The sequence below is a fragment of the Eurosta solidaginis genome, chromosome 1 (assembly GCF_040869045.1).
Source record: "Eurosta solidaginis isolate ZX-2024a chromosome 1, ASM4086904v1, whole genome shotgun sequence".
Taxonomy (NCBI): domain Eukaryota; kingdom Metazoa; phylum Arthropoda; class Insecta; order Diptera; family Tephritidae; genus Eurosta; species Eurosta solidaginis.
The window spans coordinates 338,823,969-338,849,306 of NC_090319.1; the positions used below are offsets into that span (position 1 = coordinate 338,823,969).

A 25,338-nucleotide genomic window follows, 5' to 3' on the forward strand; every position below is an offset into this window, starting at 1 on the left:
CGATTTGCGGCCATGGTCCAAAAATAGGTGAGGGTCATAGGTAGTGACGTAAAAACAAGTACTCGCATTAGTTAATTTGCTATCTTGGTATTTTTTCCTGTTATCTTCAATCCTTTGTAAGATGTATGAAAAGGGTTTTGGCCAAGCACCTATTAAAGATCTTCATAAAAAAATGTTTGCATGAAGCTTGATCAAGTAAATTACCATCTATAAATTTTTAAAGAACGTTTAACTGCATATAATTTCGTTATTCATGTTAGAGACAAATTACAAGATTTGCATACCACGATGGTTACTAGTACATGTTTTTGAATTTTAATTTTTCATCAGCTAGTTTTGAACTCGAAATCACTTGCAATCATACTGGTGTTATAGCAGATGCCTCTATCTAGTCAGTCATTTGTATGTCCCGCTACACGCTTTGTAATTTGTATCTAAGTATTGTCTTTCTGCGGCTATTCCTTCTATACACAATTTGGTACATATAGCTATCTTAGGAAACGATTAAGGAACGCTCCGTTCCATTTTTTTTTAAACATTTTATATAAAATCCTGTCTTAATATACCATCAAAATTAAAATTGTATTTCATAACAAACTAAAAAACCGATTTTGTTAATACCGTCATCTAATTAATATAACTGACATATTTCAAGAGCAAAAACAAAAAATATATTTCCTAACGAAACAGATTTAAAGTAGAAATTAAAGCAGTCAAGTCAACAAACAGCCGCTGTGGTGGCCGAATGGTTAGCGCAGCGGAGACTAAAGGCGACTGAAGAGTTAAGCAACCCTCAATATAGACCTATATCCCCAGCTATGGCTGCTGACTAAAAGTTTTCTTTCTTCTAATCCAATTTAGACATTTTTGCAATTAAGAAAAAATATAAAAATTATACTGACAAAAAAATGTTTGGTTAAGGCCTTGAGCTCGTTTCGAACGAATGATCTTATAGATCGACAAATAATAACAATTTTCAACAAAACAAAGTAATTTTTTTCAAAAAATTATCTATCCCATCTAAACTTTTTTGCAAAACGTTAAGAAAATAATATTGAACAGATTAAGAATATTTTTTTATACCTTTCATGAACATGAAATGGTATATTAACTTTGGTCCGATGTTTGTAACGTTGAGAAATATAGAAGATAGATAGATAGATTAGGTATAGATAGATAGATTAAGTATACCGAATTAATCAGGGCGACGAGCTGAGTTAATATAGCCATGTCCGTCTGTCCGTCCGTCTGTCTGTTTGAACGCAAACTAGTCCCTCAAATTTTGAAATATCAATGAAATTTGCACAAGGATGTATTTTTTTATTATATTAGACATTTGTTGGATCTGGTAGGATCGGACCACTATAACAAATATCTCCCATAACCGATCGTTCAGATAAGACAATTTTGGTCATTCCTGCCGCAATTTAGAAAGTATAAACGTGAAACTTGGTGATATATATTCTAATATATCATAGAAGGTATACTGAAAAAATCACGTTGATCGGAGCTATATATAGTTATGTATATCCCATACAACCGATCGTTAAGATAGAAAGATTTTTGGCCATTTCTCCCTTAATTTAGAAAGTAGAAACGTGAAACTCAGTGATATATATTTTAATATATCATAGAAGATTTTTTGAAAAAATCACTTTGATCAGAGCTATATATAGTATATATCCCATACAACCGATCGTTCAGATAGAACGATTTTTGGCAATTTCTCCCTTAATTTCCAATATAAAAACGTTAAACTTGGTGATATTTATTCTAATATATCATACAAGATTTCATGAAAAAATCATTTCGATCGGAGCTATATATAATATATATCCCATACAACCGATAGTTCAGATAGAACGGTTTTGTAGCCATTTCTCCCTTAATTTCCAATATAAAAACGTGAAACTTGGTGATATTTATTCTAATATATCATAGAATATTTCCTGTAAAAAGCATTTTGATCGGAGCTATATATAATATATATCCCATACAACCGATCGTTGAGATAAGGGGTTTTTTTGCCATTTTGTATTTTATATTTATCTTAAAAATCGTTTAGGTATGTACATCTGTTGACTATATATTTCTTATCTTATACATCCGATTATTCGGAGATTACGAACGGGATAAGATTATTGTTCAGCCCCATTCATGAAAGGTATGAAGTCTTCGGCACAGCCGAAGACAGTCCCGTCCTTACTTGTTTTAATATACCTAACAGCCTAAATTTTGTTTTTGTACCGAAATTTAAAATTAAAATCACAATATTATGTATAAATGTAAAATACGTGTTTATGTACATACATATGTATATGTTTATATAGATACAGTGCGTATATTTTTTATACTCAGCGTCCTTTGCACACAGAGTATATTAACTTTTATTGGATAACGGTTGGTTGTACAGGTATAAAGGAATCGAGATAGATATAGACTTCCATATATCAAAATTATCAGTATTGAAAAAAAAATTTGATTGAGCCATGTCCGTCCGTCCGTTAGCACGATAACTTGAGTAAATATTGAGATATATTCACCAAATTTGGTACACGTACTTATCTGGACCCAGAATAGATTGGTATTGAAAATGAGCGAAACCGGATGATAATAACGCCCACTTTTTTATATATATAACATATTGGAAAACACAAAAAAACTGATAATTTAGTAAATAATACACCTAGAATGTTGACATGTGGACTGATATTGAGACCCTTGATAAAAATTTGGAAAACTTTTTCAAAATGGGCATGGCACCGCCCCCTTATGATAAAATCAATGTTACAAATATTATTAATCATAAATCAAAAATTGCTAAACCTATCGTAACAAAATTCGGTAGAGAGGTTGCCTTTACTATAAGAAATGATTTTAAGAAAAATTAACGAAATCGGGTAAGGACCACACCCACTTTTATATAAAAGATTTTTAAAAGGGTCGTGGACGAATAAGATAAGCTATATCTTTCCAAAAAAGAGATTTGTGTCAATAGAATTTTACTTTCTAAATTGAATTATAACATTAAATTGGAAAACACTAAAATTTTTGAAAATGGGTGTGGCACCGCCCCTTTTATGACTAAGCAATTTTCTATGTTTCGGGAGCCATAACTCGAAGAAAAATTAACGGATCGTAATAAAATTGGGTACACAAATTTTCCCTATAGCAGGTAATATTTCTAGGAAAAATGGACGAGATCGGTTAAAAAAGACGGCCACTTTTATATAAAAGATTTTTGAAAGCCATAACTTAGCAAAAAATAGTTTTGACTCAATAATGTTTCACTTATCAAGTTTTATTGTAAGAGGAAATGGGGAGACATTTTTTTTTAAACGGGCGGTGCCCCGTGTTATGTAGAAAAGTAATTTATTTGAAATGAAATGTACAATTGAAGTTCACGCTGAGTATATAATGTTCGGTTACACCCGAACTTACACACCTTTACTTGTTTTTTTTTTAAAGAATATTATAAAACAATACATCTAAATATAGAGTAGTAGTAAAAACTAAGCGTGGTTACAACATTTAGACTTTTTAGTTTTTTTTTTTTTAATAGATTTGTTCTAATTTGCTTTAATACTTATTTTATTGTATGCATGTGTATTCAATTATGCCCATAATGACATGAGATTGTAGAAAACAAAAAAAGCAATAAATAAATAAGAATGATGGGCAAAGCCGATGAACGGAAAAAATAGCTGCGCGCGATAGGAAAAAAATCTCGTCACTGTTTTGCTTACGGCCGCTTCAAGTCAAACTGTACCACCATCACACAAACCACACAATCACAATAATCAGCCCAAGTCAAGTCACTCCATCAGACAGCGAGACATCATCGGACGAGCTTGTTTATCTGTTGTTGTTTTTTTGTTTCTTTGTTTTTTTAGTGTGCATAAGATACTTTTAGACATCAGCCCAATGAACCAAACTGTGTAAAGAGCAATTTTTTTTTTTTAATTTATATACATACCGACAAAAGTTCATTTTGGCAAATGTGCTGCATTTAAATATTTGCCTTATTTGATTATTTTTTTTTTGTAACTTTTTTTTATTAACAATTTATTATTTATGTTTTGAAGCTGCATTTATTTGTGACGAATTAATTAAGAAAAGTTACTTGCATATTAGCAAATCATACCAAAACATAGCTTTTACAGCAGTGATAAATAGCCAATCGTAAGTAAATTTTACGTGAGGTCATTTCTGGAGTTCAAAGTGCTTTGACCTTTCTTTACCCGCAAAAGTTGCATTGTTGTTAAAACGTATATGATAGCATATACAAGCATGCTGTAGAGAAGATTGTGCTTTCACATTTTTTGTACCTATGTACTTAAAGATAAACTTTAGATAAATTTGAAAATATTGTATTAGATTTATTGCCGTATGGCCCAGTAGGAAAGTTTTTGTTTTTATATTTTTATGACAAAAAAAACTAAAGTGACATTTACGGTGTAAAAAATAATAATAATAACTTTAAAAAGGATATATGATATTTGAGAGATATTAAAGTCACCTTAAGGCCACGGCACAGTGACATTTTTCATATAGATGCGTTTAACACAAGCTTATGTATTCCAATAACATCGCCACAATCAACCAAGATGTTGCGTTTGTAAATTTGAAGGAACTTCAGACTTGGCAATTGAAGTTTATTACGCCTTGCCCATTCACATACAAAATTTCACGAAGCACTGTTGTAAACATTCTCCCTATACATCAAAAATACTTGCTAACATATTTTGTGTCGTATTCGATTGTTATATTGCAGTTTTTAGTTGTGAAAAATGTTAGAAAAGTCATCAATCAGTGGGAAAAATAATTTCACTTGCAAAGTGTGCCAACACCCTTGGCCAAAGCAAATGTCAAATTTGGGAGTTGGCTACTTTTCCATATCAGATGGCGCCAGTGTAGCTGAATCTACCGTTCTCCATAAAAATACGTGCAATCTACTCATAATGCATAAGATTGAGTAGAACGCAGCTACATATATGAAAATCTGCTTATGTGTCTGGGCTTTTACTTCTTGGGAATTCGAGCTATTTGTTTCCTGGCTGTCCATTTTTTGGATGTAGCTGTTACAAAACTGTAAAGATGTTTGCAAAATACATAATTCCCAACAAACTTCGGAAAAATATTTCTTCAATCTTTGAAAAATGTATAATTTTCAAGTTGATAGCCAACTTAATTGTCCAATTACTTTGCAACCTTTGAAAAAATTTAAATTCTTTATTCAACATTTTCTAAAATTATTTTCCAAACCTTAATGAATTTTTTGTCTCAAGTTGATATCAAAATTCATTCTCAAATTATCCTCCAACCTTTGAGAAATTTAAAAAATGTATAGTTTTTAACTTGATATCCATTGTCATTGTCCAATTATTCTGCAGCATTGAATAAATTTTGAAAAATGTATTGTTCTCCAGTGGATCTCCAACATCCTAAAAAGGAAGGTTAGGTTAGGCTGGTCCATGAGGACCTCAGATAGACTGAATGAAAACTGAAAAACCCTATCAAAAACTATGACCTATGTTATAAAATAACTCCGTCCTCTGTGCAAATACTAGAAGCTTCCTAGGGCTTAAGCCACTTGCTGCTTCTAGATCTGGCAGCTGTTTAAAAATCTTTATTTTTTGCCCGAGAAAATTATTAGTTATTCTCAAATTGAACGACTATTGAGAAACAACGCTTTGAAATGTATGTATGTTGGTTTTTCAACTTAATGGGGTGCTGTAACGCAAATATATATCGATGTTAAGGACGGGCTTCTTTTCCAACGCGAAGCGCTAGTTTTTTATATATATCCAAAAATTGGCAGGACTGGACCTACTCCCGAACAGCACCTGCAAGCAGATGAATTTAGTCTTGGAACCTTATCACGACAGAAATACACTCGGAGTACTCACCAAACAACTTCCGACGGGCGGCCACCGATGAATAATAAAAATTCTAATTTAGAAACGATATATCTTTGGAAAATTACCTAAGCTGACGGCAAAGTGCTCGCTATAAGCTATGCTAGGCGAGAAGCAATTTTTATCTAATATATAAAATTCTTCTGTCACGGTGTTAGAGGCTTAACTCCTCCGAAACGGCTGAACCTATTCTCATGAAATTTTGTGAACATATTGGGTAGGTCTGAGAATCGGCCAACGTCTACCTTTTTTTTCGCTACGTGTCTAGGGTCTTGAGATCAAAACGTGGACCCGGGTACCCTAGAATGTGTTTATACAATATGGATATCAAACGAAAACTGTTGATTAGTGCTATAACACAGGATAATTTTCATACCCCTGGGTGACTAGGGTCTCGAGATATAGGCCAAAACGTGGACCCGGGTACCCCTAGAATGTGTTTATACAATTATAACAAATGAAAGCTGTTGATGAGTGATTTAGTAGAGGATAATTTTCATACCTCTGGGTGACTATGGTCTGGAGATATAGGCCAAACGTGGGCCCGTGAACGCCTAGACAATGTTTTTACATTGTGGGTATCAATATGAAGCTGTTGATGAGTGCTTTAGTACAGGGTAGTTTTCATACCTATTGGTGACTAGGGTCTCGAAATGTAGGCCAAAACGTGGATCAGGGTAACACTAGGATGTGTTTTTACATTATGGGTATCAAATTGAAGCTGTTGATGTGTGCTTTAGTACAGAGTAAGTTTTATGCCGCTGGGTGACTAGGGTCTCGAGATGTAGGCCAAAACGTGGACCCGAAGACACCTAGAATGTGTTTTTACATTATGGGTATCAAATTGAAGCTGTTGATATATGCTTTAGTACAGAGTAAGTTTTACACGCTGGGTGACTACGGTCTCGAGATATAGGCCAAAACATGGACCCGGATACACCTAAAATGTGTTTGTATTATGGATATCAACTGAAAGCTGTTGCTGAGAGCTCTAAAGTTCATTGTGATATTCGATTTAGTCGCATCAAACAGGGCAAAACTGATAAATATGCATGCGAAGCCGAAATAAAGACAAGAATTAATAATACCCACATACCTGTTTACATACGTCCTATTCGATTTGCCCAAAATTTCGTATATAAATTTGCCTATATTAGTATTTACGATGCTTTTCTCCGGGAAGTATACCAGAGACGGACTGGGGCTGGGATTAGGACTAGGACTGAGACTGAGACTCGGAATGGGACTTGAACAAAATACATACCACCATCTGGGACTGGCAATAAGAGATGAAGAAGAATGAGAAAAAATTGAGAGAAGAGAAAAGAGAGAAGCATACTGAGAAAGAGATAGAATGAGACGAAGATGGAGATAGATGAAGCGAAAAAGACGGAGGGAGGAGTGAATAAAAAGATTAGGAAAAAGTGTAGAGGGGTATGGCAGAGTTAGACGGAAAAAGCTTATTAACTTGCCATAAATAATTTAAGTATATTATTTTTTAGTCCGGAGATTTTGAGAAAGAATAGGAACTTTCCACGTAATTTTCCATACTCCTTTCGATATATTGAGTATCTACATACATATTTCCGATTCTATGAAAGCTGCTATAATTGTGTACTATTCTTTATCAAAACAATTTAAGGTTTGTTCTTATTTAAAAACCATATTCACATTTCTTCTAAGAATTTGTATCAAATAGATATACCTATTTTATATACATTTTTAAGCCTCGGGGATGAAAAAGAACTTTGAAATAAGGTGATTTTTTAGCGAAGAAGAGGAAATGTTGATATAATCGACTTCAAAGTTGTTTCGTGTATCGGAGCCGTGTGTCGAGAGAACGAGCTATAATCAAACTTTGGTTTTTCATTACAGGACCATACTTTTTAGAGGAATAGATTATCCAAAGTATGTAGAATAGAAAAATTAAATACGAGTTTCGATTTCTTTAACTCAAATGAGTGTATGTAATCTCTTAAATGCATACCCATTTTACTATACAAAATAAATTTTGAAAAATGTATTGTTCTCCATGTATTGTAAATAAAACCGAACCAAGTCATTAAATACAAAATTTTTAATTAAAAGAATTTAATTATTGATGTTAACTTTAAAAAAAATAGTCGCATATCATTTCATGCCTATCTTAAATACATCAATCTTTTATTCGAATTCAAAAAAATGTTTGTTGAAGCACAAATTTCAAAATTTACATAATGCATATATACCATGCATTAAGGAGAGAGCGAAGGCGAGAAGTCATAAAATATTCAAATTGTGCACTGGGTTTATACGCTTGCTGTAGAACATTTTATTTGCTTTATTTTTGCTTTAACTTTTTTATTTATTCTTTAAGTTCCAATCGTTTTTTTTTTTTTTCTTGTTTCTTATTTGTCATATAAATTGTATTTTATATCGTTTTATTTTTATATGCGCTTATTCAATACTACACTGCTCGTCATCGTTATGAAGTCGGATTGTGGTCGTCGTCGTCGTAGTTGTCATCGCACTTTCATACTATATAAACTCATTGTTTGTGTACAGTCAAGTTGAATTGTATGGCAATGGCAAAACAGCGAAGTCAACTTCGGCAGCATTAGCAATAACAGCTTTAACAGAGGCAGCCGCACCCACAATACCACCAATAATACTAGACTCCACAACGTCTGTCGCCCTCTTTCATTTGACTTCCCCACTTATTGCTCCCGCCAGCACAAAAACTCTATCGGCCTTTCAGACGAGCACTGTACTCGTATGTATTTAATATTTTTGTTGGCGATGTATTGTATAGTGTATGTTCTTCGGGTATTGCGTTCGCGTGAGTATCCCACAGAATAAAGCAAAGAAAAAAATATTGTATGAAAAAAGTGAGCAACTCTCCACTCTGCTTGTTGTTAGGTGCTGCCACATTGTGGGGCTTTTTTGTTCGTATGATAAAAAAAAAATACTAGGTATATGCATGATCAAGTTTTAATAGTTTTCGGTTTAGTACCTATTAAAAATGCAGTGATGTAAGCGAATTAAAAGTAAATTATGGAAACTAAAAAAAAAAAAAAAAAAATAATAGCTACATAACATTGCATAGCATAACACAACATATGTAACTTAATATAACATAACACGACAAAACGTAACTTCACGAACTTCATATAAATGCTTTATAACGAAAGTAAAGCGATATGATGTGATGTTATCTGCTTCAAGTGATGCGATTCCTTCTCATATGATAAATTGTTTCATAACATAATGTGATGAAATCAATATACAAAGCTAATGTCATATAGGCTAGAGTAATTGAGTTAACATTATACCTATATGACACTACGAAAATAAGTATATTTTTTCTTGTATTTTATCTTCAATTTTTTGTCGCACTCCCTCCTAATACGGTTTCAGTACTGGTGTAAATGTGTAAACTATATTTCAAAAAACTAACGAAATACAAGGAAAATACAGTCTAGTTCATTAAAAACAAACGAGCCAGTTTTTATTTCGATAGGTTTTTTTGACATTCGGCCGTGTTTTCTTTATTTTTTTCTGACACATGAAAATTTTGTTTTTAGTTTGAAAATTTGGTGCATAAAAACACAATTAAAATCAACTTTCTTGTGAAATAAGTGAACCATTAGAGACCGAAATAATTTTCGTGTGTTATTTGCATTGTTTTTATTGTTAAAAGTGTTAATGTAAAAATTAAATGTAAAACATAAACAAAAACACTAATTTTGGGGGAATAGTGGTCTCGCTTTTTCATGATAGAAATTGTTTTTGTGTTTTGAAGTTCCGATAAAGTTTCGTCAGGCTTTTTAGCTTGGAATCCAAGCAAAAATAAAGTAGTGTCATATATGCTTTACTTGAATATATAATATCTTACGCTATGCTTTGTGTTTATTCTATCACATGATCCTATGCAACATTACATCACATCAGATTAAAAAGCATTACATGGCATAACATCACATCATGTCACTGCACAACAAATTCACATTGTATCTAAAAATAATTTATAAAACTTATAATGAAAGTAGAGCAAATAAAAAATTAAATCAAATAAATAAAGTTAAACCTTAACCTTAAAAATCAATATACATTCTTGACAATCATATATGTATATAAACTCACATACATAAATATACACATGCTTAAATCACTAATATTTGTTCACATTTCGCTTCGACCTGTTTGAAATTTATTTTTTACTCATTCGAAAAACAATTCTTATTGTGATTTGTTCGAGCCAAGTGAACGTGATTATTTTGGCGGGAAATTTGGTTGTTGACAACAAAACATAGCTACTACATACGCACTATTTTATATGTTTGTGTATCTGTCAGACAGTCTTCTACGCACTTGATATCTACACGCTTGCCCGTCCAATAAAAGCAAAATAAACACATGATCCTCCCGCATGCTCTTCACGCTTCCTTTTTTTAATTTTTATATGCTCACACTTGCTTGCTAATCGTCTTAGCGCATACATCCATATGTAGTTCTTTTCTACACTATTTGTTTTACCTCATCATGATTCGCTCATAACGAAATACAAAATACTGTTTCTTCGCTTGGAACGGCCTTCGGTTTATATTTATGTAGTATTATTTTTTATTGTTTCTCGTTTAATATCATCGCAAAAGGTAACCAACTTTTGTGAAGTTACGATTTGTGTAGAGGTGTATGTGTTTTAGCTGGAGATCATATTACCCAATAGGAGTTTTTTGTGTGCCTATTTGATTCTAAGCCGTGTTCTTATTACGTGTTTCTCACATATATTTCTATCAAAGTTTTGTTTTGTGAGTGGACCAGGGACTAAATTCAGTAAGTGTCAGTTTAGAAATGTTCACTGTACTTCAATAAAGTTGTACATTTATTGAATCTAAATCGAGGCGGCCGCCGTGGTGTGATGGTAGCGTGCTCCGCCTATCACACCGTATGCCCTGGGTTCAACTCCCGGGCAAAGCAACATCAAAATTTTAGAAATAAGATTTTTCAATTAGAAGAACATTTTTCTAAGCGGGGTCGCCCCTCGGCAGTGTCTGGCAAGCGCTCCGATTGTATTTCTGCCATGAAAAGCTCTCAGTGAAAACTCATCTGCCTTGCAGATGCCGTTCGGAGTCGGCATAAAACATGTAGGTCCCGTCCGGCCAATTTGTAGGGAAAAATCAAGAGGAGCACGACGCAAATTGGAAGAGAAGCTCGGCCTTAGATCTCTTCGGAGGTTATCGCGCCTTACATTTATTTTTTTTTTTATAATCGAGATCTTTAGCAAAAATTTGTACAATTTGTTGTTTTGAATTGTAAGGTAGATCGGTAGAAACAGCTACCAAAAATCAAAGAGCATGATACTCCATTGAGACGATTCATTAGTTTAAAAATGGGACCATGTTATGAATGTCTAAATATCTAGGTTGGGTGGAGCTATCCAGTTAAAACCCTAATGGCGCATTGAATGATATACACATATTCCGGGAACTTTATATTCAATCCTGACAATAGTTATTGATAAAGGTGCCAGTAAGTTTAACTACAATATACATAGAAAACCAACATCCACCGACACAATAATACATAACACGGTGAACTTCATCATAGACTTAAAAAAACACCTCTAACACAAAGAAAACAAGTAAGGAAGGCTAAGTTCGGGTGTAACCGAACATAACATACTCAGTTGAGAGCTATGGAGACAAAATAAGGAAAATCAATCTGGGGTAACCCTGGAATGTGGTTGTATAACATGTGTATCAAATGAAAGGTATTAAAGAGTATTTTAAGAGAGAGTAGGCCATAGTTCTATGGATGAACGCCATTTAGGGATATCGCCATAAAGGTAGACCAGGGCTGACTCTAGAATTTGTTTGTACGATATGGGTATCAAATGAAAGGTGTTACTGAGCATTTTAAGAGGGAGTGGGCCTTAGGTCTATCGGTGGACGCCTTTTCGAAATGTCCCCATTAAGGTGGACCAGGGGTGATTCTATAATGTGTTTGTACGATATGGGTATCAAATGAAAGCTGTTAATGAGTATTTTGAAAAGGAGTGATCCTTAGTTCCATAGGTGGACGCCGTTTCGAGATATCGCCATAAAGGTGGACCAGGGGTGTCTGTACGATATGTGCATCAAACGAAAGGTGTTACTGAGCATTTTAAGAGGGAGTGGGCATTAGGTCTATAGGTGGACGCCCTTTCGAGATATCGCCATTAGGGTGGGCCAGGGGTGACTCTAGAATGTTTGTACGATATGGGTATCAAACGAAAGGTGTTACTGAGCATTTTAAGAGGGAGTGGGCATTAGGTCTATAGGTGGACGCCTTTTCGAGATATCGCCATTAGGGTGGGCCAGGGGTGACTCTAGAATGTTTGTACGATATGGGTATCAAACGAAAGATGTTACTGAGCATTTTAAGAGGGAGTGGACATTAGGTCTATAGGTGGACGCCTTTTCGAGATATCGCCATTAGGGTGGGCCAGGGTGACTCTAGAATGTGTTTGTACGATATGGGTATCAAATGAAAGGTGGTAATGAGTATTTTAAAAGGGAGTAATCCTTAGTTCTATAGGTGGACGCCTTTTCGAGATATCGCCATTAGGGTGGGCCAGGTGTGACTCTAGAATGTTTGTACGATATGGGTATCAAACGAAAGGTGTTACTGAGCATTTTAAGAGGGAGTGGGCATTAGGTCTATAGGTGGACGCCTTTTCGAGATATCGCCATTAGGGTGGGCCAGGGTGACTCTAGAATGTGTTTGTACGATATGGGTATCAAATGAAAGGTGGTAATGAGTATTTTAAAAGGGAGTAATCCTTAGTTCTATAGGTGGACGCCTTTTCGAGATATCGCCATTAGGGTGGGCCAGGTGTGACTCTAGAATGTTTGTACGATATGGGTATCAAACGAAAGGTGTTACTGAGCATTTTAAGAGGGAGTGGGCATTAGGTCTATAGGTGGACGCCTTTTCGAGATATCGCCATTAGGGTGGGACAGGGGTGACTCTAGAATGTTTGTACGATATGGGTATCAAACGAAAGGTGTTACTGAGCATTTTAAGAGGGAGTGGACATTAGGTCTATAGGTGGACGCCTTTTCGAGATATCGCCATTAGGGTGGGCCAGGGGTGACTCTAGAATGTTTGTACGATATGGGTATCAAACGAAAGGTGTTACTGAGCATTTTAAGAGGGAGTGGACATTAGGTCTATAGGTGGACGCCTTTTCGAGATATCGCCATTAGGGTGGGCCAGGGTGACTTTAGAATGTGTTTGTACGATATGGGTATCAAATGAAAGGTGGTAATGAGTATTTTAAAAGGGAGTAATCCTTAGTTCTATAGGTGGACGCCTTTTCGAAATATCGCCATTAGGGTGGGCCAGGTGTGACTCTAGAATGTTTGTACGATATGGGTATCAAACGAAAGCTGTTACGGAGCATTTTAAGAGGGAGTGGGCATTAGGTCTATAGGTGGACGCCTTTTCGAGATATCGCCATTAGGGTGGGCCAGGGGTGACTCTAGAATGTTTGTACGATATGGGTATCAAACGAAAGGTGTTACTGAGCATTTTAAGAGGGAGTGGACACTAGGTCTATAGGTGGACGCCTTTTCGAGATATCGCCATTAGGGTGGGCCAGGGGTGACTCTAGAATGTTTGTACGATATGGGTATCAAACGAAAGGTGTTACTGAGCATTTTAAGAGGGAGGGGGCATTAGGTCTATAGGTGGACGCCTTTTCGAGATATCGCCATTAGGGTGGGACAGGGGGACTCTGGTATGTTTTTGTACGATATGGATATCAAATTAAAGGTATTAATGAGGGTTTTAAAAGCGAGTGGCCCTTAGATGTATATGTGAAGGCGTTCTCGCGATATCGACCAAAATGTGGACCAGGTGATCCAGAAAATCATCTGTCGGGTACTGCTAATTTATTTATATATGCAATACCACTAACAGTATTCCTGCCAAGATTCCAAGGGCTGTTGATTTCGCCTTGTAGAACTTTTTCATTTTCTTCTACTTAATATGGTAGGTGTCACACCCATTTTACAAAGGTTTTTCCAAAGTTATATTTTGCGTCAATAAACCAATCCAGTTACCATGTTTCATCCCTTTTTTCGTGTTTGGTATAGAATTATGGCATTTTTTACATTTTTCGTAATTTTCGATATCGATAAAGTGGGCGTGGTTATGGTCAGATTTCGCCCATTTTTTATACCAAGAAAAAGTGAGCTCAGGTAAGTACGTGGGCTAAGTTTAGTAAAGATATATCGGATTTTGCTCAAGTTATTGTGTTAATGGCCGAGCGGAAGGACAGACGGTGGACTGTGTATAAAAACTGGGCGTGGCTTCCACCGATTTCGCCCATTTTCACAGAGAACAGTTACCGTCATAGAATCTATGCTCCTACCAAATTTGAGAAGGATTGCTAAATTTTTGTTCGACTTATGGCAATAAAAGTATTCTAGACAAACTAAATGAAAATGGGCGGAGCCACGCCCATTTTGAAATTTTCTTTTATTTTTGTATTTTGTTGCATCATATCATTACTGGAGTTGAATTTTGACTTAATTTACTTATATACATTTAAGATATTAAATTTTTTGTTAAAATTTGAATTTAAAAAAATTTTTTTTTAAAAAGTGGGCGTGTTCTTCATCCAATTTTGCTAATTTTTATTTAGCACATATAGAGTAATAGTAGTAACGTTCCTGCCAAATTTCATCATGATATCTTCAACGACTGCCAAATTACAGCTTGCAAAACTTTTAAATTACCTTCTTGTAAAAGTGGGCGGTGCCACGCCCATTGTCCAAAATCTTACTAATTTTCTATTCTGCGTCATAAGTTCAACCCATCTACCAAGTTTCGTCGCTTTATCTGTCTTTTGTAATGAGTTATCGCACTTTTTCGGTTTTTCGAAATTTTCGATATCGAAAAAGTGGGCGTGGTTATAGTCCGATATCGTTCATTTTAAATAGCGATCTGAGATGAGTGCTCAGGAACCTACATACCAAATTTCATCAAGATACCTCAAAATTTACTCAAGTTATCGTGTTAACGGACGGACGGACGGACGGACGGACATGGCTCAATCAAATTTTTTTTCGATCCTGATTATTTTGATATATGGAAGTCTATATCTATCTCGATTCCTTTATATATGTACAACCAACCGTTATCCAATCAAACTTAATATACTCTGTGAGCTCTGCTCAACTGAGTATAAAAATAAAAAAAAATTGGAAGAATTGAAAGCACCTAACATGCAACATAGCTAGAAACAATGTATAAATATAAACATAAAACACAACGAAAAATTCTTACAATATACATCAAATACAAAACGGTTTTAAAAAATATTGTCTGTGTTGATTATGGTCTTTGAAAAGATACCATAAGGCTCATGCGAAAAATGGTGTAGGCAAAAAATTTTATGAAGTCTGACTTCGATCAAAAGTTATGTGTGTTATTTAAGGCAACATATTAAAATACGTTTGTTTAGAGAGAAATTATTTAGTTTTTGTCCCAAATGCCGTAACTTTCTAATCAAGACCAAAACAGAAAAAATGGATGAAAACGTACAGAGTTCGAAAATGATTAATTATTATTTCATATTTTTTATGACAAAAATCTATGTCACTTTATTGGAGAACTATTTCGAGACAGTGAATGTGTATATTTTTTATTCTCAAAAATAATTAGATATTATTATGCCTAAGGACCGTTTTCTCCACTGCCTGCCAAAATTTATCTCTCTTTTAAGGCCAAGCCACAATGAAGTTTTTCATATAGATGCGTTTAACGCAAGCTTATGCGTGACAGTTACATCGTCACAGTCACGCAAGATGTTGCATTTGTAAATATAAACAAACTTCAGACTTAGCAATTGAAACTTATTTCGGCTTATCCATTCACATACCAAATTTCGCGAAGCACAATTATAAACATTCTCACAATACAAGAAGAATACTTGCTAACATATTTTGTCTCCTATTCATTTGTTGCAGTTTTTAATTGTGAAAAAAAGGTGGAAAATTACCAAAGAGTGGGAAGAATAATTTCACTCGCCAAGTGTGAAAGCGCCCTAAGCCTAAGGAAATGTCGAATTTTTCTTTTTATGCTTTGCTTGCAACAAAAGTTAGGAGTTTGCCAGTTTCCATGTCAGATGGCACCAGCGTCGCTCGATTTGTCGTTCCCAATCTAATCATCATGCATAAGATTGAGTTAAACGCCTCTATATGAAAAACTTCTTATGTAATGCCCGTTAAATATATCCTGCCAACAATTTTAACACGAAGTCAATCCACCCGCTAAAATTTGTGGACTCCACCGCGCCATCTGCTTTGTTTATATCAAAAAAAAAAAAAAAACAGCTGATTTCCATCTGCAATTTTTGCAGACAAGCGTCTTCTTAGAGTGTATACCTACATGGTAGAGAAACTACAATTTTAAAATTCCATTGAAATCAAAGGAAATAGGCCAAATATAGAGTTAGCTTATTTGGTTAATAGCCACTATATGATGGAATTGTTTTGACTGGTTTTTTCGTAGTATCTTCTGCTCTACAAAACTTCATCAAAAAGGCAGGTTTACAATCTAAGGGCCCTTTTCACCAACTTCAGTTAGTCACTTATCTCTAAGTTATCGATATTTTCGTTTTCTCCATGCTAACTGCTGCTTCGAATCTCAGTTAAGTACAAAGAAAAAGTGAGAACAAAAGTCAGCTGTCGCGCTTGTATTCATAATAGGCTTTTGCGATTTCTTCTACAAAATATTCACAATTAATAATTTAACCCGTGGTGGTTGTAACCCTGTGTTGGTGTAATCGACAAATTAAACTATCTGATAGATGTTATATTAACTTAACGGTAGATGATGAAAACAGCCCTACAATATATTATCTTCTGATTAAAAAGAAATATTAAACATTTTAAGTTCAATTTTTTTTTAAATAACAAATTTTTAATACTACGTTTAATATACGTTATAATTTTGCACTTCCGACGCGTTTCGATTCTATATTGCGTCTTCTTCAAGGAGACTTAAATGTTTATTCAATCGAGAAGACCTAATTGTTAAAATCCTTTTTCAAAATTTAAAGTAAATAATTCTTATGCTTGGTTTTAACTAGGTCAAATTTGACCACAGACTTTACCATATTATGAAAAGGCCTAGTCATACAACGTCAGATATATTTGCCGTCGGTTATGACTACAAATTACAATAAAATTTACCAGTAAGTGAAAACGGCAACTGCACACCATTTCGATTTTGCTTGAAAAAAAAAAATATATATACAAATAAAAATGATCGCATAATAATGCAGCCTATTTTTTATCTTTTTCATATTAATGCTTACGATCCCTGAACGAAACTATTCACACCTTCATGCTGACATATTTTAAAAAATATGTGGGTGTTTGCGAAAGTGCGGAAATACTTTGAAGCGAACAAAAAAAATTGAATGCATTATTTGTGATTACACGATAGCGAATGTGAAATGTATGTTGATTATTATTATTATCGTTTGTTTTGGTTTTTAAATTTTAATTTAGTCTACTATTCTACGCCCAGCTTTCGTAAATATTTATAAAGCACAAAAGTAGTAAAACGTCGAAAACATACAACGACCCCAAATGGAGCGCGAATGACCGCAATAACGACAATTAACAAAGACGGCCATGACTCGATGAATTGTAGGTTTTTTGTTGAGAAACTATGACGTTTTTATATAGCAGTTGTTTGCTTGACGAAAGAAAGCTGGAAAGAAAGTACGCTGAGTAACGGAGCGATAGTACGATACGTGGTTGAGGTTGACATAAATCCGATTTTTTTTGTGGGTTTTTGCAGCCTTAACCCTTTCGAACCTGTTGGTACACCTCATGTACCACTAAATGTGTATATTGGACTAAATCTACAAAATCACACTCAAACTGAATAAAAAACGTACCATAGGAGGCTTTTTAGTTTGTCTAAAGGTACATATAAAAAAATGAAATCATTTTCTCCTGTGCAGTACGCTTAGTTTTGAGTTAAATAGTGAAAGGTTCGGACACGTGTTTGGTTTTTGAATAATAATCTTTAAAAAAAAGTTGTAACTGCCAAACAAATTATTTTTATGGAAGATATTTATTTTATTTACAAGCTTTAGCATATTTAGTGAAACATTTATATGGATTTGCTTGAGTTTGTGGAGTTTCAGTGAGCTGGTACTTATATGTGCCAGTAGTATTTTATACTGGTACATATATGTACGTACCAACAGTGCCTCTCTTCAAAAAAGAAGTATTATCTCGTCTTTCTTTTATAAAGATATACCAAGTCGAAAAAACTGAGCGCAGACAAAATTACCGAACTGCTGATTGATGTAATGCTTGATTCAGATGACGATGATACAGGCACTGATTTTTTAAACGGAAATGATGATAATTATTTGCCAAAATTGGGTTCGCACGGCGAAGAATCTGGTCCCCTTCATCGTCCATTAGTGAGCTATCAGATGTTGAAAGCATTATAGCACCGAATGAATTTGTGGGATCCAGACGTCTTCTCTTTGAGAAAATTCCATACCTATACATATTATAAGTGATTACCGTGGACGTAATATAAGTCCGGAAATTCCTCTCAATTCTTTACCCTTTCAAAATTTGTCAAAAGATGTTTCCTCGAAGTCTGTGCATGTATATCGCACAATGTACAAATTACCCCATTTCTGAGTTTCAAATCGCAAAAAAAAGATTAATATAGTAAAGACTGATACAAGTTATGCTAGGCTCTATGTTCGTTATGTCTTATAACAAGCTTCCGACTTTAAATCATTATTGGTCAAAACATCCTTCAATAAGTAATGCTATTATCAAGACTGCAATATCTCGTGACCGCTATTAATTTTTGGCATCAAAATTATATTTTGCATTTTCTCAGAAACCAACTGATTGCAGTAAAACTTATTACATCGACGATGTTGTGGAGTATTTGAAAAGTACATCTCAAAAATACCGGCAGGATAAGGTTAGGCAGAGAAGAGATGAATCAATGGCAAAGTTTAAAAGAAGATCATCCTTAAAACAATATATGCCACTCAAATCAGTAAAACTTGGAATAAAAATGTGGCTGCAATGTGACTCTGAGACGAGATACATACATATATGATTTCAATATATACAACGGAAGAGGACAAAATCAATACGACGGAACTTTAGGCGATCGTGTGGATAAAGCTTTAGTTAGTACAATTAAAGAAAAATAGAAAAGAAATAAGTCCTCAGGGTCAGCCCATCTGGTAATTAATATCAGGTATTAAAACTGCAGCCGTACGCAGATCCCAATCACCAAGCCGTTTATCTCAACGAAAAAAGGGAGCTGGACAACGTATCCTTACATTTACCAATTCTTATTGAGACTCGAAGACGTTGCGCGAAGTGTGCGCAGGGCAAAACACAAACCAGAACAAAACAAATTTGACAGCAATGTGATATATCATACTCAAAAATAAATTAGATTCAGATTTTCGAAATTTAATAATTGTGTGTTTAGTTTTTAAACATTTTTCTTGGAAGTAATATCCTTTTTTGTAAAACTTTTATTTTTTCCAATAAATGATTATCCATCAATATGAAAATTTTTTATTATTATTTGTACGTTGAGAACTGCCGGTACAAATGTTGTACCATGAAATAGTACTGGCGGTACAATGTTGTACCAGTCCCCCCCAGGCCCCCCATCATACAAATTTTAAATTTTTGAATGCAAATAGTCTAGTTATCTGTATCTTAATTACTTGAAACTAATTAAATTATATTTACCTAAGAGGCTGAATGCCGGTTCGAAAGGGTTAAGCGGTTGTTACTACACATATTTTACTATACTTTTTTATTTTATTTTATTAGTTATAAATATTTTTTTGGTTTGCCTAGAAACTGTACGTAAAGCACATTACTGTAAATAACAGCAAGAAAATAAATGTTTTCTGATGTTTTCATTGTCGGTCACTATCGTCATTGTGTCTTTATGTGGACGTAGATATAGAAAATTTTTTATTTAAAACATATCATAGTATTAAGTTAAGAAGGGTGTGAGATCGGGGATAGTGTGAAGAAAACTTCATATTGTTTAACTTCATGCCAGCATTTAAAAAATCGACTGATTTGCCCAACAAAAACAACACACACCTCATAATTTTCGTTTTCTTGATATTGTGCTTTTTACTTAACCAATCTTTGGTTCGTTGAAACGTTAGTTAACTGATTGCTTGTATGACTGATTAATTGACGAGCTACTTTGGTTAACTTGGCTAAGTGAGTGCTGTTGGTTAGCTGTTTTTTAGTGCGTCCCAGTTATGAGTTATACTAATGGTTGTGTTTTGTTCTGTTTTTTTACATTAAACGGTTGTTTTTTGTAGAGATTTTAGATTTTTTAATGGATTCTATGATGAAAATCATTTGAAAATAAGATTTTGTGTTGAACAGACCTAGAGCTAAACATTTCGTATCTCAAAGGTTTAGTTACAATACATCTCAAAGTATCGCTTAGCGACAATTTCTTATGTACAAAAAGCAGCTGTTTTCATCTGTTTGCTGACATCGTAAAGATATCAAAAGAACGTATGCATCATAACTTACACGAATGAGAAAGATGTTTTTCAAATGAGTGCCGCGTTTGTCCTTTCACAAGTCAGTGTAATAATAGAAAAATTGTGTAAACTGAAATTGGAATTGCTGCCCCATCCATCGTATTATTCAAATTATGCCCCCAGCAACTATTGTCTATTCAAAAATCTCAAAAACGAGCTCCTAGGAAAAGGATTCGGTTCAGATGAAGAAGTTTTTGTCGGAACAAAAGCGTATTTTGAGAGCCTTGACACATTGTACTACAAAAAAGGTATAGAAATATTAAAGAAGTGTTGGACTGGTTGTATCCCTCTCAATGGAAAAAATCAAGTAAAAAATAAAGTCGAATTTGGCCAAAAAAGTTTTGCTTTCTTATTTAGTCCAAAGATTTTTCTACCTACGGTCTAGTGAAGTGTTTAAACTGATTGTTTTTCTCAAAACAGTGGAGATTATATTTAATAGTTCCTTGAGTTTTTTATCAAAGTCCAAATTGTTCGACGGTGGATTGGACTCCCATCAAAGGTTTCACAACGCTTTTCAGGGAAAACGATGCGTTTGACTTTATAGGGACATGCAATTAAAAGTGTAGTATATGTAAAAATGGCTTACCACAAGTCGCCCAAAACTTCAGAACTTTTGCAACGTGATCCCAGTTGACTACTGCATTTTTTAATTTTATTCGACTTAAATCTTTAACATCTTCGAACATTAAGTCGAAAATCTCCAAACGGATTTAAACCCACTCCAAAATAATTTAAAAAATCTTAAAACTGAAACTTGTAGAAATTTCTGGGTATAAAATAAAACAAAAAGCGTAAATAAATCTAAAACTAGAAACATGACGAAACTTCTAATTTTACAATAACATTTTAAAGTTTAAAAATGCTGCTAAACATATTAAAATAAAAATTGTCATTTGTGAAAAGTGCTGCAAATCGTAGCACTTCGACTTAAAACGTACGGATGACGGATTAGCCACACAGTTTTTTTGTTTTAATACAAGTGAAGACTTCTTTGGTTTAAAATTGAAACCAAGCTCTGCAAATTTATTCTTACGAAGTTTGGTTTCATAATGTATGTAGGATGAAAAGTTTCAGAATTAGACTCAAATTTGTAACCGTGTCCCAAAAAGTCAAAAATAATAACAGATCCTCAAACAAAAAGGTGTCTGCTTCTGTTTTTCGCTTATGGCGTTCTGTTGTTGTTGTTGTATCGATAAGGACATTCCCCGAAGGCCATCGGGAGTGTTATCGTTGTTGATGGGCCTTTGCCTAATGCAGATCTGGTACGTGCCTGTAACAAGCACCATTAAGCTACTAGCCCGATCATCTCGGGAACGATTTGGTATGACCACATAAAACCTTCTTGCCCATCCCGCCCTCCCACTCCCTAGATTCATGAGGAATTTGGGGTCGACAGAGCCTCGGCTGTTAAAGAAACAGGATTCGCCATGGGTAGATAAGGTTGACAAACGGGTTGGAGAAGCTATATATTGCGCTGGCCACCCCTTGATAGGGTTGCGCTATACCACCACTTGAATCAGTTTGGTATTTCAGTTGCCTCTTACGACAGCCATACCTGCCGTGGGTACACTCTAAGCCCCTTAACCCGCTTGGGTGACTTATGATGTTCTCCTCTCACCTTATTTGATCTAACTTAGGCAGGAACTTAGCTCCAGATCCATATACTGTAGGTGGTTACTACCAATTAGAACCTTGGTATAATGGCCTGCTGTTTTCAAAAAGTGTGAGTACTTGTATATAACTAATCGTGAGCTCATATATACACAGTCATATTCGATCTCGTTCGACACCTTATCAGCAGTTTGCACAATGGTGTGCATTTTATTGCCCACTCTGCCGCGCAGGTAATATGACATATTTATTTACATATACATACATACATAGAAGTATGTGCAGCATTAATTTTTTTTTTACTTGGACGGTATTTGCGCAATCTATGCCTACCTACTTCTGTCGACACACACGAGATGATAAGCTGACTTTTTTTTTTTGCATTTGCATTCAAGTGAATGGACTTACAAGCATTTATGAAGATCATTTGCAGTTTGCAATCGTCAGTATTTAAATAAAATGCCATGCTCTATGAGTATCAAATAAAGATTGGAAAAGGGGACGTTAGTACGTTTAACTCCACTTGAATAATAATTGGCAGTTTTATATAAAATAATTTTTTTTATATTAATTGCTCTTGCCCATTGATTGCTTTTGTTTATCTTTTTTTTTATTTATTTTTAGATTCGATGCCGAAGCGAAAAGCAATACCACCGCCTTAGATGCTTTGTTGTTAAATTGGCTGCTGTGGCTAAAAAGCTGATGACGACGCCATTGCCGACACGCCATCGCTCTGGACAAAATTTGTTTAAAAAAATTTTGCCGACTGAAGTTTTTGTAAAGGATGTGGTGATGACGATAATGATAATGATGTTGATGATATGGATGCGGGTGGTGTCAAACGCTGCAGTGAGGGCCGTGCAAAGCTGGTAGCAGCGTTGAAAACGTTTTGGTTTTCTACATATTTGGTACAAATTTTTTTTTATTATTTTTTTATTTCTAAACAAAAATTTGGTTTAACTAAAGAGACTTTATGAGAATATTGTAAAAAAAATGAATTGAAGGAACAATAAATATGAGTCTTATAAAAAATATCTATTAAAATGAACAATTAGCATAACAATTAGTTTTTAATTAACTTAAAATTAGTTCAATTCAATTGCCAAATTAGTGAAGTTAGTTATAGTTTATTATGATTAAAAAGAAAACCTTACTTTTCAATGCAAATGCAAATGCCAACGCGGCTGAAATTGTATAAAAAAAAATGAAAACTAAAAATAATGCATTGTTCATAACAACACCCCCACTACCCATTCATTACGCAGGCCAACAAACAAAAAAGTGCAGCCAATCATTCCAAAAGGCTAATCGGATTGAACTATTGGCTGTGCAGCGCAATTGTAGTTGTAATGATTTCTATGTAGCAATAGTAATTAGATAAAAGAAAAAAATAGAAAAACAAATATAAAAATAATGAACAAATTGAAACAGCGCCTGCGCACGATTGTGATGTTCGTAATTTTAATTTATCACAAAAAAAATTTATTAAATTTTTTAAAATTGTTTTTTGTTCTTTAAATTTACGAGATGTATAAAAAAAATACTTTATGTTGAATTTTTTTGTATTTTTTCTTTACTTTCAAATCTAGATTAAAAAAAATTATTATAAATCTTTGTATTTCATTTTATTTCAGTTTTAACACTTATTTAAAAACTATTTCTTTTTTCAAATTTTAAATTTATATTTTTTCTCCTAGTTTACAATTATTGTAGGAAAACTGTTTTGTTGCATTTTTTGTGTTTCTTTTTTAGTTTTCATATCTAGATATAAAAAAAATATTTAAAATTTTTTGCATTTCATTTCATTTCTATTCCAAATCTTATTTAAAATTCAAATTACATTTATTAAATTAAAAGCAAAATAATAGGAAAAATTATTAAAGGTATTAATTTATAATCTTACCAAAATTTCTTCAACAAGCAAACTTTCTTAAGATTCATGAAAACTTAAAAACTAAAAAATTAAAACTAGTCGTTATATTTTACTGTTAAAATCAGCTAGCGAATTGTGTTTTGGGCTTCATTATAATTTCTGTAAAGTTAACCCTTTTTTATAACTTTTGTTCATTTATTTATTAAAAAAAACTTTTAAACAGAATATTCTGAATTTTTTTAATGTTTTTTTCTTCTTTTTTTCAATTTTATATTTATTTATGTAGTACAAAAGTTTCAAATTTCCAAAAAAAAAATATAAAATTAAGAATATGAAAAAAAAGAAATTTTAGAAAACTTAAACATTTAAAAAAATAAAATAAATTTAATTTTCGTAAAATTTAAATTTTTTTAATTATTTTCTTATATTCAACTGTATACAAATTTAAAGGCGACTCACTTAACTATTTAAAAAAATCAAAATCCATTTTTTAACTTTATTATCTTTTATAAGTTAATTGCAATATTTATTTATTTTTTAAATTAAAAATAATAATAGCAATTCTTTAACTTTTAATTTGTATTACATAATTTGTATTTTTTTTAAATAATTTTTAAAATCTTAGTTGATTTCATCTAGTTTTTATTTGTGATTACGTTTTATCTTTTTAAATTTTATCTTTTTAAAAATTTTTTAAATTATTTTTTTGTTTTTTTACAGTTGCGTAAAAAGTAACAAAATTCCAATTGCTTTGTTTAAATTTTTTTTGCTGGTAGTTGAAGCCTGAAAATAAAAAAACTTTATTAAAAAAAATTCAAGAAAAAATTTAAAAGATTAAAAAACACCTTTTGCTTTTTAAATGGAAAAATGTAGCTTTTAAAAACGTTCAAATTATAATTTTTTGTATTATAAAGCGAAAAAATGTGTTTTGGTTTCGTTATCAAACCTTTGTTGGTAATTTTTTTTTTCTTTAAATATCTTTTTGTTATGTAGGTTAGGTTAGGTTGAACTGGCCAGTCCATGAAGACCTCACATAGACTGATTGAGTCCGTAGTGTTACCACAAGTTTATTTTAACGACCAAACTGAAAACCCCTATTAAAAACCAGGACCTATGTTATAAAATAACTCCGTCCTCATGGCAAATACTAGAAGCTTCCTAGGACTTAAGCGACTTGCTGCTTCTAGATCTGACAGCTGTATCACTCCTAATAGCTGAAGTCTTAGCCTGGCAAGTGCAGGGCACGAGCACAGAACGTGCTCGATTGTTTCCTCCTCCAACCCGCACTTCACACATATGCTGTCACTGACCAA

At 33.6% G+C, this 25,338-nt stretch overlaps 1 protein-coding gene across 1 annotated transcript in view; it reads left to right on the forward strand.

Annotated features, from left to right (window-relative positions):
- LOC137237940 (uncharacterized) overlaps positions 1-24,504 on the forward strand; it is a 36,764-nt gene extending 12,260 nt beyond the window's left edge. Inside the window, exon 2 of the mRNA XM_067762333.1 lies at positions 22,777-24,504. Coding sequence (XP_067618434.1) covers positions 22,777-22,814 — 38 coding nt within the window. The 3' untranslated portion in view covers positions 22,815-24,504. The remainder of the gene's footprint in view (positions 1-22,776) is intronic.
- Positions 24,505-25,338: the final 834 nt, after the last annotated feature.